Genomic DNA, 19,214 nt, shown 5'->3' with positions numbered 1-19,214 from the left:
TGAAGAGAATGAACTAATTTCACTCATCTCTTCTGCAAACCCATCAACCTGTATATTATATCCTATACCGACACATTTTCTTAAACCAGCAATAACAGAACCCTTGTTGAGAATAATTAATTCTTCACTCAGCATTGGGTATGTTCCAAAATCTTTTAAATTTGCAGTTATTAAACCGATTATTAAGAAACCTGACCTTGACCCCTGTCAGCTGTCCAATTATAGGCCAATATCAAACCTCCCCTTTATCTCTAAGATTCTGGAAAAGATAGTAGCACAGCAACTATGTTCATATCTACATAGAAATAACATACATGAACTGTATCAGTCAGGATTTAGGCCTCATCATAGCACAGAGACAGCACTCGTTTAAGTAGTAAATGACCTATTGGCCTCAGATCAAGGTTGTGTAACCATGCTTGTGTTTCTCGACCTCAGTGCAGCTTTTGACACCATTGACCATAGTATTCTTCTTCACAGATTAGAAAATGTAGTAGGAATTAAGGGTACAGCCCTCTCCTGGCTCAGATCCTATTTGACCGATCGGTATCAGTATGTAGACTTAAATGGTGATTATTCTGAATGTTCTTTAGTGGAGTTTTGTGTTCCACAGGGTTCAGTTTTAGGCCCACTGCTTTTTTCCTTTTACATGCTTCCTCTGGGCAACATAATCCGTAAGTAATGAAAACTAATGGTATTAGTTTTCACTGTTATGCTGACGACACACAGTTATACATCACAGCAAAACCTGATGAGATAAACCAGATTAATAAAGTTGAGCAATGTGTGCAGGACATAAGAAATTGGATGCTAATTAACTTCCTTCTGCTTAACCCAGATAAGACAGAAGCTCTACTCATAGGACCGCATACAGCTAGAAGTAAGATTCTTGATCACTCTGTAACTTTAGATGGCCTTTCTGTTCCATCAAGTGCAACAGTAAAAGACCTCGGTGTGATTATAGATTCCAGTCTTTCATTTGAAGCTCATGTAAATAATATTATCAGGATAGCATTCTTTCACCTCAGAAACATTGCCAAGATAAGAAATATATTGTCGCTAAACGATGAAGAAAAACTAATTCATGCTTTTATCACCTCTAGGTTGGACTATTGTAATGCCCTACTGTTTGGTTGTTCAACTAGGTGCATAAATAAGCTTCAGCTATTCCAGAATGCAGCAGCGAGAGTCCTCACTAGAACCAGAAGATACAAGCACATCACCCCTATCTTATCTTCCCTTCATTGGCTCCCTGTGAAATTTCGCATTGATTTTAAAATACTACTTTTGACATATAAAGCATTTAATGGTCTCGCGCCGCAGTATCTGAGTGAACTGCTAGTGTCTTACGATCCGCCATGCCTACTTCGATCAAAGGATGCAGGCTGCTTATCAGTACCGCGTATTATGAAAACTACAGCTGGGGCCAGAGCTTTTTCTTACAAAGCCCCAAAATTATGGAATAGTCTTCCAAATAATGTTCGGGACTCAGACACAGTCTCAGTGTTTAAGTCCAGGCTAAAAACCTATTTATTTAATCAAGCATTTTTATAAATAGATTTGCCTTAGGTAAAGGAGCAGATCTGGAGGACTTATGGACGTAGAGTATTATGGTGAACTTGTATGTTTAGATGCTGTCTTCCCCACTCTCATTGATCACTCAGGTTTGTTGACGGTGAGGTGATTGTTTGCTTTACATGTCAGGAAGCCCTCATGTTTGTGTTTCCTTCTGGCTCTCCCTTTTAGTTATGCTGTTATAGTTAGTCCTGCCGGAGTCTCGGAGAATATACATTCACATTATACATTGTGTGACTGTGACCATACCTAACTGTTATCTCTCCTCTTCTGCTCTCTTTCCCATTCCTTCTCTTCCCTCTCTCCCCCTCTCTCTCTGTCGAGCTACACATGTCGTTCCTGAGCTGCCAGTGATCCAGACCTTAAATATAAACTAAGTGGCATTTTAATTCAAATCCAACATTTTAATGGTTAGTCAAGGGCGTCAACTCGCACGTTCTGCGATATTCCATTGTCATTCATACTGCTGTAGTTTTAGAACCCTAAAAAAGCATTCGCTAGTTAGTAAGTAAGTAAGCAAATAAATAAAGATAAATAAATAAATAAATAAAAAGCTTTAGATGATACTTCAGCGTAGTAAAATTACTATATATATATATATATATATATATATATATATATATATATAAAAAAATATTATGTATAAAGAAAATATAATTTACATATTCGTGTTTAATTAAATTCTAAACATTTTAATGGTTAGTGATTGTTGCAGACATCCACACTATTTTTTGGGGAAGAGCTTGGCTTGTACATGTTACTATACGCTGATCAGCAGTCGGCGTCCCGCCGTAACCAGCAGATCAAAGGAGCAGTTATCGGCTATGACAGGCAGCCTTTTTAGTTTGGAGGCCAGGGTTGGTTGGTTGGTTGGTTGGAAGTATGTTTAAAGGAGAAGATAACGTCACAAACACACACACACAAGTCCTAAAAAGATGCCCTAAAAAACTCATCTAAAATTCATTCATCGGCGTGTATAAACCCATAGCCTTAACAAAAGGCAGCGTTTTGATCAAAAGGATGATAAACGCATGCAGAAAAATGCAGACATGAAGGACTATACTCGACAAGACTATAGAGAGTAAGAATCATGTTTATAATAAGATAATTAATTAAATAATAAAATTATATCAAATAAGAACTTTATCTAAAAGTCAGACCGACCAAATTTCTCATTCACTGCTGAAATATGTAAGTAAATTACAAACGGCATGTAATGTTGTAAAATATAAATAAAACAGTATTAGACACAAATAAATGATATGGTAGTATATATGCAATGAAAAAGTTATTTACACGAGTGCTTAAATGTAAAGCAAACGCAATTATTAATTTATTGTGTATATTTAACTTCATTCAGCCGTTTAAGTTATAGGAAAAATAACGTTCCTACCAGCCCACTATTATTTTCTGTTCAAAAGATGCCCGCTTGTTTGTGCAAATAGACAAATTTTACAAAGAATACAAAAGTGTATAATCTTTAATAAAGTTAGCCTAATACAATATTGTTTCCAATGCTGAAGCTTGTTTTAGTCTATCCTTTGAATGCAACGTGAAAGCGCACTCCGAGGTGAAGCGCACCCACACAACCCCCAGTTACTCTCATTCACGATAGGTGTGAAGTTATCAAACCGGTTTCGCTGATGGGGGAATTCACAGAATTGGGGGTTTAAAACAAATTAACAAGACCGAGCAGACGTCTCTGCCTAAAATGTATTTCGCCAGCAAATCATCTCTCTCTCTCTATAGACACAGAGAGAGAGAGAGAGAGAGAGAGAGAGAGAGAGAGAGAGATTCTGGTTGTCTTTTCAAATGCAGATTGACCTGAATATCAACCTACATGTGAAGCGCGCGTCGACACACGAACTCTCCGTGCACGCGCACACAATCTCTCCGCGCGAAAACAGCGCGAGTAGCCTATATACAGTACATGTATTTGTCTTTGGTGCATTTCTGGCTGAAAATGTCTGCATTTTTATCAATAAATCGCGGGCGATTACCAGCCTTCAGATCAAAACACTGCCTTTTGTAAAGTGAAAGTACGAGCTGCGGGTTTCCACACGGCGATGAACAGCTTTATTTATTTCAGTCATAAATTCACAATCACATTCCAGCTCTTATTCCAAGCCGTGGTTAAATAATGGATAAAATAATTAAGATATGATAAAATAAGATATGTTGGCATATTCACAAATCAGGACATTCGCATAGTTAACACTATCAGATAATAAGGTAGCCTAGTATCAGGTAATTAAATTAATTTAAGACCATTTAAACCGAGGCATTGCCATGTCTTTTATTAATTTGTCCCTGTTAAGACATTACAAAAACTATATAAGAAACTTACTATGAATTTCAAAGCACGGATTTGGGCATCTCATTTAATCCTTATAAAAATAATATGAAGCACATACACTGTATATGAGATGCGCGCGCGGACACACACACACACACACACACACACACACACACACACACAATTTAAAATATAAAAAAAATAACCAGAGCTCAGCTGTCTACGCGAGAACGGACGGGATTCTGGAAACTAAAACAAAAAACTAAAGATGTTCTCGGGGCTTATGCCCTTACTGAGGATTTATAGTAGGAAGAGAGAGAGTAAAGTTTGTGCTTTGTGCACTTTAACCCGAGAGCGCGTGCTAAACTGATGCGAATCCCTCACTTTCTCGCCGGTGTCTTAGACAGACTGAGGCTTGGGCTTTGCCTGTGTCTTCTTTAGCGCGCTTTGTCTTTGGCCCTGACATCTTTTACCGGTGTGACCGAATGATCACACGGAGTGTCGCGGTATCACGACCCGGCCCGTTCTAAACAGTTTATGCGTGGCTCTGCCTCTCGCGCGAGCCGCGTCGTTACATACATATCCACAAATACTTTAACAACAAACACTTATCATGAATTGCATTTTAGATGAATGTTACATATGAGACGTGCGCACAAACACATACTTATATAATATATTCACATACAAACACATGTATACACATAAAAACAATTCCCCCATCCGCGAAACTGGTTTGATAACTTCACACCTGCATCAAAGGTGAGAAGAGGAATCACGTTGTATATACTATATATATATATATATATATATATATATATATATATATATATATTTTATATATAAAAGATATGTTGGCATATTCACAAATCAGGACATTCGTAGTTAACACTATCAGATAGCCTACTATCAGGAAATTAAATTAATTTCAATACCATTTAAACCGAGGCATTGCCATGTCTTTCATTATTTTGTCCCTGTTAAGACATTACAAAAACTATATAAGAAACTTTTAAAGCACGAATTTGGGCATCTCATTTCATCATTATGAAAATAACATGAAGCACATATACACACGTTCATTATGAAATATCTGTTGTAAAACAAAATAAAATTCATGTTTGCTTCAGCATTGGAAACAATATTGTTTTAGGTTAACTTTATACACAATTTATTGTTGTACTTGGTCCGGCATTTAGATATAGTCCTTCCATGCGCCATCTGGCGGAAGTGAAGCACAAAACATTTATTTAAATTCCCGAATGTTGCCTGCGGCAAGTCGCGGCGCGCCTCGCGCTAAATTGCGCCATCTCGTGGGAAAACACGCGCAGTTTTAATGGCCACATCTGTAACATGTATTATGATATCACTAAGTGACAAAAATCAGATCAGATCACAATTTTTATTTTTTAATTATTTATTTAAATAGTTGGTTTTTATTATTGCATTGATTTTTCAATTAGAATTTTTACTCATTGAAAATTTAAATTTCTAAATAAACAATAACGTTTTGGGGGTGCTGTGGGGGTGTTATGACTATCCTAGTAGTAGCTACAGCACCCCAAACCCCTACAAGACAACACCCATAGTTATTGTGACTCTCAAAGAGATGACTTTACCTCAGACTTTCCACTTTACTGTGAGGATTCTCCAGTACAGCAGAGAGAGTCTTTACTCCTGAGTCTCCTAGTGTACTGTCGGACAGATCCAGTGTTTTCACAGTCAGATGCAGTTCTCTCAGATTGAAGGTTTCTGAGTTGAGTGCTGATACCAGAGCTGACCAACTTTTCACTCCAACTTCATCACACCTGATACTGAAAGAAATAATGAAATAAAATTAGAGCAAATAATCAAACAAATCCTCAAATCTTTTACTGTAGTTTCTTATTTTACAAATACGATCAAACGTCACTTAGACAATAGGCTCAGAGTTCATATTCTGGCACTAAACTTCTCCTAACGTTCCTTCTACTTTTGACTTTGATTTCATTTAAGGTGCAGGTTTAACTTCAGGCAAATACAGAAGGACTGATAACGTTTCATTAAATTCTGTGCAGTCAGTGTTGCGCACAAACAGACAAACTTTTTTCTGAGACTGGTATTGGGTCCTCCAATGTATGAAAGTAAAGTTATCAAGAAAGTTAAAGAAGAATTCTGACCAGTGTACAGAAAAAACATTTATTTTATTTATATAGATTATCATGGCCAAAAGAATATTTATATGACACAATAAGAATTTGTAATCACTATAATTTATTAATTTCATTTTATTCCTTTATTTAATCAATAATCACAGCTGTGAGACGGTATACAGTCCTGTCCCTGACAATGAATACAATACAAACTGTACAGTTTACTGTGAAGCATGCGGCAGGTGATGATTTTCAGACAGATTCATGTCATAAATATTGTAGTTTATAGTCTATAATTATGTTAATGTGCAACTTATAATAGTCTAAATAACTAAATATCAGTTTCTTCTGTATATTTATATTCTCTATATTTATAAATCATAAATATCATATATGTAAAAGGATTTTTATTTTAAAAACTAGGGACAACCTAACCCATTTTTATTCTATAATCTACACAGTGTTAAACTACTATGGCGTTCTGGGTTTAGACGTTAAAATAACACAGCTGTGTATACAGTTGAAAAGTTTAACAGTAAAATGAGATCACACCATTTTACCAGTTCTGAGAAAAATATATTTTGTGCACAGTTTATTTGAGTCACAAATATATTAAACACAAATGTCAGAATAATTAATAGTATCAATAATAACATATTATTAAAATTATTAATAGTAATGATTGTTTTTTCTTCTATATAAAATATTTTGATTGGTGTGGGTGGGGCCACTGAGGAAGTCGATGTGGAAACATGTGTTTGTCACTGTGTACATTATGTGTATGTGACAAAATTTTCATTTGAATAAAAATTGAAAATAAAATTTGAATTTGAATTTAAACAGTGTTCTTAAACAGTCCCGGGTTTAATAAAGGAGAGACCCCTCCTGATTATGTATCTTGGAGGTGGATGCAAGCTTGATAAAATACAACAGTTATGGTGGAAATGTGGGTGGGGATAAGGAGGAATGGGGGTGGAGGCAATGAAGGAGGTGTTTATTAGATAATGATAAATTGGGAAATAAGTATCAAGAATTTTATTTAGGAATCAGACTGACATTAGCAAAAATCTAATCAATGCAGTCTTATGAATTGGCATCAAAAGCCAATATAGCATATGATGCAATACAAGTTCAATACCAGCAGCTTGGATGTTGTTGGCATGTGTGTGTGTGTGTGTGTGTTCAAGGCTATTTATTGTATTATCCAAAACAACTACTGTAATCTACCAACTTTCTCTAGTCTCTGATTGGTGGATTTGTTGTCACATGCCATGCTGTACCAATCAGAGCGAGCACAGGGCTGCTTGGTTAAAAACGATGTGTGCAAAATTCACTTTTTTTGGACATTCACATGGGTCTCCAGAGTCTAATACATAGTTATTTCTAGGTATGGGCAGGATTTTTTGCCCCCAAATGCTTTGCCTACCGCACTAATGCCAAATATCCTGCCCTCACCTAGTGCTAGCACATCCATATACTGTAGGCCAGCGGTTCTCAACCCTGGTCCTGGAGGACCACCTGTCCTGCACGTTTTAGTGTTTTCCCTGCTATTATAGACGTGCTCTGTGGGGTTTAGGTCAGGGGACATTGATGGCCATACCATATGAGGCACTCCAACTTCCTGAAGTCGAGCTGTGACAATTCTGCCACGATGTGGTAGAGCATTATCATCCATGAACAGAAAGTTGAGGGTGTGCTGGCGGAATTGGGGGATGATGATGATGGGTTCTATGATGTCTCTGAGGTAAGAACATGCAGTGACTGTGCTATGTGTTATGTACAATAACCAAATCTGTTTTGCGCTGCCTGGTGATGCCTGCCCAGACTGTTGCACCTCCTCCACCAAAGCAAACCCTGGGGACCAAGTTGACCTCAGCGTATCACTCACTTCGCCTTCTCCAGCAACGCTGACAACAATCATTTGCTCGTCCGTTAAGTGACGTCGTGTGTTCATGGCTGTTTGAATGATGAACGTGGAATGACTTACTGACAATACCAGCTTTTTATACCCCCGGAATGTTGAAATTGATGCCACATTGAAAAAGGTTGTCTTTTGGGATTGGCCCCAATATAAGGCACACCTGTACACACAGACACACCTCATTTTGTGTTTTCCATGTAATGGTGTCAATCACCCCAATACAATTGCCTCCCTATCCCAAAAATGTCTGAAGTGTAACAAACATTGCACATCTGGCTGATAAGCAAGTGATCAAATACTTATTTGACACAGCAATTCACAAATGAATTGTTAAAAAATTATACAATGTGATTTCCAGATTTTTCTTTTTAGATTCTGTCTCTCACAGTGGAAATGCACCTATGCTAAAAAATTGTAGACCCCTCCATGATTTCTTAGTAAGAGAACTTACAAAATCACAGGGTGATCAAATACTTATTGACCTCACTGTATATATATATATATATATATATATATATACAGTGGTGTGAAAAACTATTTGCCCCCTTCCTGATTTCTTATTCTTTTGCATGTTTGTCACACAAAATGTTTCTGATCATCAAACACATTTAACTATTAGTCAAAGATAATATAATTGAACGAAAAATGCAGTTTTTAAATGATGGTTTTTATAATTTAGGGAGAAAAAAAATCCAAACCTACATGGCCCTGTGTGAAAAAGTGATTGCCCCCCTTGTTAAAAAATAACTTAACTGTGGTTTATCACACCTGAGTTCAATTTCTGTAGTCACCCCCAGGCCTGATTACTGCCACACCTGTTTCAATCAAGAAATCACTTAAATAGGAGCTACCTGACACAGAGAAGTAGACCAAAAGCACCTCAAAAGCTAGACATCATGCCAAGATCCAAAGAAATTCAGGAACAAATGAGAACAAAAGTAATTGAGATCTATCAGTCTGGTAAAGGTTATAAAGCCATTTCTAAAGCTTTGGGACTCCAGCGAACCACAGTGAGAGCCATTATCCACAAATGGCAAAAACATGGAACAGTGGTGAACCTTCCCAGGAGTGGGCGGCCGACCAAAATTACCCCAAGAGCGCAGAGACATCTCATCCGAGAGGCCACAAAAGACCCCAGGACAACATCTAAAGAACTGCAGGCCTCACTTGCCTCAATTAAGGTCAGTGTTCATGACTCCACCATAAGAAAGAGACTGGGCAAAAATGGCCTGCATGGCAGATTTCCAAGGCGCAAACCACTTAAGCAAAAAGAACATTAAGGCTTGTCTTAATTTTGCTAAAAAACATCTCAATGATTGCCAAGACTTTTGGGAAAATACCTTGTGGACCGACGAGACAGAAGTTGAACTTTTTGGAAGGTGCGTGTCCCGTTACATCTGGCGTAAAAGTAACACAGCATTTCAGAAAAAGAACATCATACCAACAGTAAAATATGGTGGTGGTAGTGTGATGGTCTGGGGTTGTTTTGCTGCTTCAGGACCTGGAAGGCTTGCTGTGATAGATGGAACCATGAATTCTACTGTCTACCAAAAAATCCTGAATGAGAATGTCCGGCCATCTGTTCGTCAACTCAAGCTGAAGCGATCTTGGGTGCTGCAGCAGGACAATGACCCATAACACACCAGCAAATCCACCTCTGAATGGCTGAAGAAAAACAAAATGAAGACTTTGGAGTGGCCTAGTCAAAGTCCTGACCTGAATCCTATTGAGATGTTGTGGCATGACCTTAAAAAGGCGGTTCATGCTAGAAAACCCTCAAATAAAGCTGAATTACAACAATTCTGCAAAGATGAGTGGGCCAAAATTCCTCCAGAGCGCTGTAAAAGACTCGTTGCAAGTTATCGCAAACGCTTGATTGCAGTTATTGCTGCTAAGGGTGGCCCAACCAGTTATTAGGTTCAGGGGGCAATTACTTTTTCACACAGGGCCATGTAGGTTTGGATTTTTTTTCTCCCTAAATAATAAAAACCATCATTTAAAAACTGCATTTTGTGTTTACTTGTGTTATCTTTGACTAATAGTTAAATGTGTTTGATGATCAGAAACATTTTGTGTGACAAACATGCAAAAGAATAAGAAATCAGGAAGGGGGCAAATAGTTTTTCACACCACTGTATATATATATATATATATATATATATATATATATACACACACACACACACACACACACACACACACACACACACACACACACACTATATTGTGTGATTATGTGTCCGGTAAGCCAATTTTATGTATCCTTATTTAGCAGAGAGATAAAATAAAACCAGACAAACATGTTAACCAAAAAATTATCATCATATATTGACCACTGGTCGCCCTGATTTCTATCTAAAGATCCTAATCAGCCATTGAAAAGCCCATATTAATCAACCACTTCTAACTCGTAAATCAAATGAACAAACAAACAAACAAACAAAAAGAGTGCTGTAGCCCTTATAGCTCCCGAAAAATCCAGCCAAAATCAGCAGTCACTGTCACATTTAAGGCAATAGAAGATAAGACAGCCAGGCCAAACCACGTAGTAATAGCAGTTGTACTAGCAGTAGCAATAGTAGTAGTAATAAACCTCTGTAAGTTCAGCCAGAAACCCTCTCATACTTTTTATGAAACTTCACACACTGATGGAGGGTAATGCCAAAAATTTTTCTTTGTCCCAATATCGCTCTCTCTACCATGAAATTTGCAATTTCACATGTCCATGACTTTGTCCCCAATTCTAAAGACACTTTCTGTCTGAAGCAGTAGCTCATGCTCTACATCTTTGACTATGAAGTGACGGGTTGCTTTACTTCGCAGGAAGCCCTTATGGTTGTGTTCTGCACTAAATATACATTGACCCTATACATTATGTGACTGTAAGTATACCTAAATGTTCTCTCTCTCTCTCTCTCTCTCACACACGAACACACACACACACACACACTCCCTCTGTAGATACACACATGGCACTCCTGAGGTGCCAGTGATCCTGTGCCCTTCTGCCCCCCGGAACCTGTCTGACACATCCTGGTGCTCCACTTCTGGTTGGAGATTTCATCTCTTTCTTTCTTTCTTTCTTTTTTTTTAACGCCATGCCAGGTTCTATGGCTATACTCATGGCGAGAGTCATTTTTGTTATTCAATATTAAAACTAATAGATAAGATGTTTAAAATATTTTTTTTCTAAGAACTAACTACATTTGGATTTACTTGTTTAAACATTTTTAAAAGTGTCAACAAAATAAAACAAGTTACTTGAAAGAGTAAAAAAGTTACAATCAAATAAAATATGTTTAATGGACAGAAGAGTTCTGCATGATAAACATTGTGGTGGATTTTGAGATTTCATCTCATGGAGGCCTCTGGCTCGCTGCTGAGGATGGGCCTGTGTACAGTAGCTGCTTAGTGTGTGTGTGTGTGTGTGTGTGTGTGTGTGCGTGTGTGTGCGTGTGTATGCGTGTGTGTGTGGTGACTAATGTTGTTTCTACTTGACCATAAAGATGGTCTTGGACTCAGCTGATGGAGATTGCACTCTGTTAACTGTTTTGTACCTGAGTCTCCTTCAATAAAAGTGGACGACATATTAAACACTTTCCCTGTTATACTGAACTTTTGGCCTCAGCGCACACAGTATGACCACAAAACAATCCCTGCCTATCTGATATCACCCAAACGAGGATGGGTTGCCTGTTCAGTCTGGTTCATCTCAAGATTTCTTCCTATTGTCATCTCAGGAAGTTTTTCCTTGCCACTGTCACCCTTGACTCATCAGGGACAAACTGTTAATTATAAGTTATACATATTTCCTCACTTTTTTAAAACTTATTTACATATTTGTTCATTCTGCTTTGACAATGACCTGTTAAAAGCTCCATATAAATAGAATTTAATTTAACTGACTTGAATCAAAGTTTCAGTACATGTTAACAAGTAGCATTGTCTGACTCCAATCAAACTTAAAACGTGAACTCGTCTTTCATCACAATGGTCCACTGGGGGGCGCTACAATAAGATGATAAATTTTGGATTTTTAAATGTATGTATCTTCATACTGGTTTACACTATCAATCAAGAGACTTAAATTAAATTATGTCTGTGTCCCAAATTTAATAGAAAACATCTGTAGACCAACAAAGCTATCAAGCTCTCTGTTTTGATTTGTCCAACAGGAGGTATTGCTTAACTCCATGCTCACCTGCCCCTGACGGTACACAAGAGATTTTGTACAATTCTGACAATTGGTGACACTTTGTCAAATTCCACATTGCATTTGTAAGTAAGAGTTGGACAAGTGCCAACTGGTGTTACTATTGCAAGTGCTAAACAGAACGTAGCTTAGCATTTTTATGTGAGCATGCACCAAATATTCAACATAAACGTTTTAATTATTTCTAACACTGTAACAGTAGAACAGTTATATTCAGCTTTACTTACATTGCTTTCCTGGATTCTGCAATCACAGGCATCAGCTTCAGAAAAACAGTTTCTTTTATCTGATCTGGACTGAAATATTTATTTAGATCAAATTCCTCGAGCTCCTGTGCTGATGTCAGTAACACAAACACCAGAGCAGACCACTGTGATGAAGAGAGTTCACTTTGTTTTCCAGATTTCAGGTAGCGTTGGATTTCCTCCTCTAGAGAATTATCACCCAGTTCATTCAGACAGTGGAACAGATTGATGGATTTCTCTGTAGAACGCTCTTCACTGATCCTCATCTTAATGTACTGAACTGTTTTTCCTCTGCTCTGGGAGCTACTTCCTGTCTGTGTTACTAAGACCTGTAAGAGTTTCTGATTGGACTCCAGTGAGAGACCCAGAAGAAAGCGAAGGAAAAGATCCAGATGTCCAGTCTGACTTTTTAATGCTTCAACTACAGCACACTTGTGGAAATCTAAAACTGTCATTTCTTCCTTCTTCTGTTTTGAAGCTCGACTCTTTTTAAGAACATTTTTGTTGTCTATCCTGAACATCAGGTGCACATACAGAGCTGCGAGGTGTTCCTGAATGCTCAGATGAACAAAGCAGTACACTTTACTCTGGTGAAGCCCAAACTCCTCTCTGAAGATCTGCGTACACACACCTGAGTACACTGCTGCTTCTCTCACATCAATGCCACACTCTCTCAGGTCTTCATCATAGAAGATCAGGTTCCTTTTCTCCAGCTGCTCAAAAGCCAGTTGTCCCAGTTTAAGAAGCATTTCTTTATCACTCTGCTGCTTCTTTAAGTACTTTTCTCTTATGATGTTTATCTGAATGATGAGGAAGTGTGTGTACATTTGAGTTAGAGTCTTGGGGATCTCTCCTCTCTCTGCTTCACACAACATTCTCTCTAGAACAGCGGCTGAAATCCAGCAGAAGACTGGGATGTGACACATGATGTAGAGGCTTCTTAATGACTTCAGGTGTGTGATGATGTTATTGGCCAGGCTCTGATCACTGATCCTCTTCCTGAAGTACTCCTCCTTCTGTGGGTCATTGAACCCTCGTACCTCTGTGACTCGATGGACACACACAGAGGGGATTTGATCAGCTGCTGCAGGTCGGGAGGTGATCCAGATGAGAGCAGAGGGAAGCAGATTCCCTTTGATCAGGTTTATCAGCAGCACAGGCACTGATGCAGATTCAGTTACATCACACACACTCACTGTGTTCTGGAAATCCAGAGGAAAACGACACTCGTCCAATCCATCAAAAATAAACAGAACTTTTTCCAAACTGAACATTTCTGTTTCTTTTATTTCCTTAAAAAAGACATGAAGGAGCTCCATCAGACTCAGTTTCTGGTCCTTCATCAAATTCAGCTCTCTGAAAGGAAGTGGAAATATGAGGTGGATGTCCTGATTTGCTTTCCCTTCAGTCCAGTCCACAATGAACTTCTGCACAGAGACAGTTTTTCCGATGCCAGAGACTCCCTTTGTCAGCACAGATCTGATGGGTTTGTCTTGTTCAGATAAGGGCTTAAAGATGTCATTGCATTTAATTGGTGTTTCCTCCGTTGTTGTTCTCCTGGATGCTGCTTCGATCTGTCTCACCTCATGTTCATTATTGACGTCTCCACTGTCTCCCTCTGTGATGTAGAGCTCTGTGTAGATCTCATTCAGGAGTGTTTGGGTTCCCAGGTTTATTATCACTCCATTCAAGAACTGAAACTTCTTCATCAGATTTAATTTGAACTTTTCCTGGAATTCATTTACAGCAGCAGATTCTGGGTCGTGCCTGTGAAATGGTGAAGTACAATGTGGTGAGACATGGGGTCCAATAATTAATCTTTAAGATCTATTTTGTCTGACCATTTTCACTGATAGCTCTTTATAATGTTCTCACTATGTGTTTATTTTATTCTATAGTTTTCTACAATCTAATCACTCTGTAGTTAATAACAGCAGTGTGTCAGTGTCACAATCATGTTGTTGGATTTGATCTTACCCTGTATCTCTGATGATGTTCTTTCCTGTTTTGTCTCCTGCCTTCTGTATATCACTGTGAACAAAAATTGTTGTGATAATTTTACTATAAACATTAGCCTTGAAGGCATAGTTTGGGAGTTTTCGAGTCAGAATAAATTCAGAATTTAGGTGCATATAAGTACATTATAATAAGTCTTTATAACTTTTCCTGCTCTGCACACTGCCCAGGACGTTTGTCACCCAGATAGTGAGTTTAGTGTAAATAAAGTAGGGCTAAATTCCACAACCCTCATTCCGTGCAAAAATGCATTTCAAAGTTCAGCTGAGACTTGTATGAAACTCCTTAATTTTATCTTGCTACATGATAAATTTCACTTGTTTTAAGAACTTCACTCAACACTAGTTGAATTATCTGTCCAGGAAGAAAGAAATTTTTAAATGACAAGAAATCTTTATTTAATTTAAATGTATTTTCTTTTAGTTCCTTAGTGTTTTTATGTAATTCTAATAATTATGGTGAAAAAACGGTTATGGTTAATTTTTTGTTAACTCAAAATATGCATCAAAACTGCTGATGTGCAACACCCTCCAGTAGTAATGGGACGTTTGGATTATTTTAGTGACTCGATTCTTTGAATCTCATTCATCAAAATTAACGAATCTTTTTTAAGTTAATTAGTTTTCTAGATGTAGATCTTTTGATCAGAAATAAAATAAAATGTTACATTTTTAATAAACAGACCCCCAACACGTCTACCTACACAAATTTTGGCTATAGTTCCAGTAATGAATTACAATGCAGGCCATATTATGATAAACAGAATGAGCAGCTCACCTCTCATATCTTCTGGTCCGAAGCGTTTCTAAACCTACAGTTTCGCGATGCTTTATGCGAGCGCACCCAGTAGAAAATGAATGAATCACTCTGCAAGACTATTTGTTTTTCTGAGTCACGTTAAAGACTCATTCCAAAAGAATAAATCGTTCATGAATGACCCATTACTACCCGGTGGCACACCTTATTGAGCTTTTCAACCCAGATTTCATTCAGGTTGACAGCTGACTGTACGCTTCAGTACACGCGATAAAAGGATGATGGCACACGAACACAGACGGCATTTTTGTTTTGCTGCAGGTGGATAATTTAAGTTCAGATTTTTATTTTATAAATACGAGGAGGACTCAAATAGACATTGAGTATTTTATTTGAAAATAACCTTCAACCCAGTGTTCATTTCTTTTTCTGAATTTAAAATATTTTTGTTGCATGCAGAAATTAAATTTAGTTTTCTCTGTAGCAGTTCATTGATTTCATAAATGCAACACACTATAACAGAATAAAGGTAAAAAACGATATACAGTATGCAGTATTATCTTCATTTTAGATGTTAAAAGGGTTTTGTGGCTCCCAGTGTTTTCTTTTCTATGGAAACGGGTCCAAATGGCTCTCTGTGTATTTAAGGTTGCCGACCCCTGGTCTAGGTGAATTTCCCTTTAACTGTGACTTCAGCAGTGACATTAACAGTGAGGAGACGTTACCTGTGTAGAGGTGAGGAGTCTCCAGCTTTAAAATAAATAGGATGATCCATAGACTCATCACTCTTCATGGAGACACAGCTGGGTGCTGCTGATTCTGATCTCTCTCCCTGGAGTTTACTGCACAACATTATTTAAACTTGTTAATTCAATGAGAGATAAATTTTACTTGCAGTGAACGAAATCAATTTTATGGTGACTGTTATTTTGTCAATAATAGTGAAACACTTTACTGTTTACAATTTTAAATGACTTATTTCATATATGCTCAGTTAGTAATTTGGATATGAATATTTAATGCCAAGGTATGGTAGGTTACCGATCATTAGAGGGTGGGGACACATTATCAGTGTCCAGATCAGGGGTCTCCATCTCTGAATATAAGTAAAGTATACACAAACTAGCAGTTGAGATCCTGAAGTGTCTGATCTCAGTGGATTACACTCCTGAAAAACACAAAAACAAGTTTGTAGGTAAACTTCCACACAATCAGACAGACAGACAGACAGATAGATAGATAGATAGATAGATAGAGAGATAGAGAGATAGAGAGAAAGAGAGAGAGTACTTTATTAACCCCAAAAGGAAATTGCAGCGTTACAGTATCCAGTTCACATATTATACAACAAGTGAGCAACAAGCAAGAATTGCAGTGAGGAAAAAGGAAAAGTTAAAAACCACTTCTATGTACACAAGCATAATGATTGTACAGGTGGGATCAAACCTGTACATAAGTAGTAATAGAGAGAATGAACCAGCAAGAATATAAACAGCAAATACAAATAAAATAGAGGATGCAATAAATGAAGGATGTGACTATACTGCAAAGAAGACAATAAAAAATGTAGAAGGAATTTTTTTTAAATATTCTTATATTGTGAGTCTTCTAAAACTTGGCTTAACTCTACTAAACTCAACGTGACAAAAACACAATGAATCATGTCCTGCTCTTGGACACCCAGAAGGTGTTATGAAGGCTGGAGATAAGAAAGTCTGGCCCTAGTTGAAAAAGTAATTGCCACTAAACTCAATAATTGGTTGTGCCACCCTTAACATGCTTCACTTTGTCAGACAGGTTTTATTTACATGATTTCTTGATTTAACAAGTCTGGCAGTAATCAGGCCTGGGTGTGGCAAGAGAAATTGAAATCAGCTTTCCAAAAATTACAGTTTATTTATGATTTAGCATAAATTTGCACCTCTAGGGTCCGAGTTCGATTCCCGGCCAGGCTTAATTCCTGTCTCTGTGTGCATGGAGTTTGTATGTTCTCCCCGTGCTTGGTGGGTTTCCTCCGGGTACTCCGGTTTCCTCCCACAGTCCAAAGACATGTAGGTTAGGTTGATTGGCGTTCACAAATTGCCTGTAGTGTGTGAATGAGTGTGTGAGTGAGTGTATGTGTGTGCCCCACGATGGATTGGCACCCTGTTCAGGGTGTACCCCGCCTTATGCCATAAGCCTCCTGGGACAGGCTCCGGGCCCCCGCGACCCTGAATACAGGATAAAGCTGTATAGAAGATGAGTGAGTGACACATTCCATACAAACTTAATTCTTTTGATTGTGTAAAGCTGCTTTGCGACAATGACAACTGTTAAAAGCGCTATACAAATAAAACTGAATTAAATGTAAGCTTTAAAATCAGTTTTAAAATGTGGGAGCTACATGTCCTGCAGAGGGCGCACTTTTATAATAAATATCATTACTTTTTAAATGTATTTCTATTATTAATAGTAATATTTATTTTTACTTACATTTAATTTGTTCTTGGAGGCAATATTAAACAAAACCATTGCAGTCAGGTGTACAGTGTTGTTCCAGAGTTACAGTACAGCTGATTTTCATTATAATCTTTCATTTTTAAAACTACTGTAAATACAACACATTATGTCGCTGTCAGGGGAAACCGCTAGAGGGCGCCTTGCAACTATCGACTCTGTTTCATGTTTTGTGTTTTTTTTTTTTTTTACAGTTAATTTCCCAGAATACACTGCACTTGGGTCACGCATCTGTTGTTTAGTTTCATGAAAAGTTTGTTTGTCACCCGATTATTTTGTTCAGGTTGTTGGTGTTTGTTTATAATTAAACGTCAGTAACTTACAGACGTAATTCAGATTTCCTACATCTGTGTTTTACACGAGTTTTAGTCAAGTAGGCTTTTATTGTCATTCCAGCCATATACAGTTTAGTACTTTCCTTGATATAAGAACGTTGTATTTTAACTTTTCCAACACTCCCAGAAACTGAAGCTGCAGCTGAAACACTTTGACTTTCGATGGCTGTGTTCCATTCCCAAGTGTACTTCAGAGGGTGCTCCCTGCATTCCCTCCGTTTGCAGGGCATATCAGTTAAAGGAACTTATGGTAAACACCTGATATCTGTCGCTGCTGCTGTGGAAATGTCACACTACGGACATTAAATATTAATTGAAACAAAAGCGTACACAATTTTAAAACATATACTATTGAAACGTTAAAAATATTTTATTAATTTACAAGATGCACAAAGATTTTTTTTTACAGATTGCTAGCCTGTATAATACTAAAAATGTCTTGATTATATAAAAATTTTAATGAATGCGTCCTATTGTGTCCTCTTTAATAATGATAAATACAGTAAATATACAATAAATACAGTAAATCCTTTATTAAATTCTTTGTTTTTATGACCTATGGGAAATTTTCACTCCCTTTTCCGGTGAAGTGAAGACCCGTTGTTCACGGTTCTTTTTGAACTAAACAGTTTCTCTCCCTGCGGTTTGAAATCACACTTAACATGGCTGAACAGCCTGTGTAGTGCACTTCGCAGGGAACTTATGGTCGATCGGAACACACCCCTATCGAGGAAGGTTTGTTCGTCACCCGTTTATTTTGTTCAAGATTATTTGTGTTAATTATTAAACGTCTTAACCTTCCTCTTGTGTTAGGGTCAGCACCGACCCGTTTTACTTTTTAAATGTATAAAACTAAAACCTAATTTTGTTTATTGCATCAAGGCTTTTTGACTTTGTCAGGAATCTGTATTTAATTAAAATAAAACAAACAAAAAAACATTTGTACTAAATTATAAAATGCTCTGGTCAAAATTATTACCTTTGTGTTGTTGGTTTGAAAGTAAAATTCACAATAAATAAAAATTCTACCTAAAAACTGACAAAGAGAAAGAGTCAGATATGCTGAGGTTCTTGGGCATTTCAGGAAGGATCATCCAAAAAAAAAAAAAAATACTTCTGGAATAATATCTTTGGCTGTGGTTTGGAGTTTGGAGATTTTTTTACATTATTTTAATCATATCTGTACAGAGCTTGTGGACTTGATGTGTAAGGTTTTCTGATATGTCTCT

At 37.4% G+C, this 19,214-nt stretch overlaps 1 protein-coding gene across 1 annotated transcript in view; it reads right to left on the bottom strand.

The window, feature by feature from the left end:
• LOC128533838 (NACHT, LRR and PYD domains-containing protein 12-like) overlaps nt 1-14,416 on the bottom strand; it is a 53,184-nt gene extending 38,768 nt beyond the window's left edge. The window contains exons 1-3 of the mRNA XM_053508094.1: nt 14,360-14,416; nt 12,365-14,149; nt 5,491-5,685 (exon numbers count right to left, since the gene is read on the bottom strand). Coding sequence (XP_053364069.1) covers nt 5,491-5,685; nt 12,365-14,091 — 1,922 coding nt within the window. The 5' untranslated portion in view covers nt 14,092-14,149; nt 14,360-14,416. The remainder of the gene's footprint in view (nt 1-5,490; nt 5,686-12,364; nt 14,150-14,359) is intronic.
• Between the last annotated feature and the right edge of the window lie 4,798 nt (nt 14,417-19,214).

The sequence above is a fragment of the Clarias gariepinus genome, chromosome 12 (genome assembly GCF_024256425.1).
Source record: "Clarias gariepinus isolate MV-2021 ecotype Netherlands chromosome 12, CGAR_prim_01v2, whole genome shotgun sequence".
Taxonomy (NCBI): domain Eukaryota; kingdom Metazoa; phylum Chordata; class Actinopteri; order Siluriformes; family Clariidae; genus Clarias; species Clarias gariepinus.
Note: the sequence above shows the minus strand (reverse complement) of the source record. Positions and strands in the feature narration are given on the sequence as shown.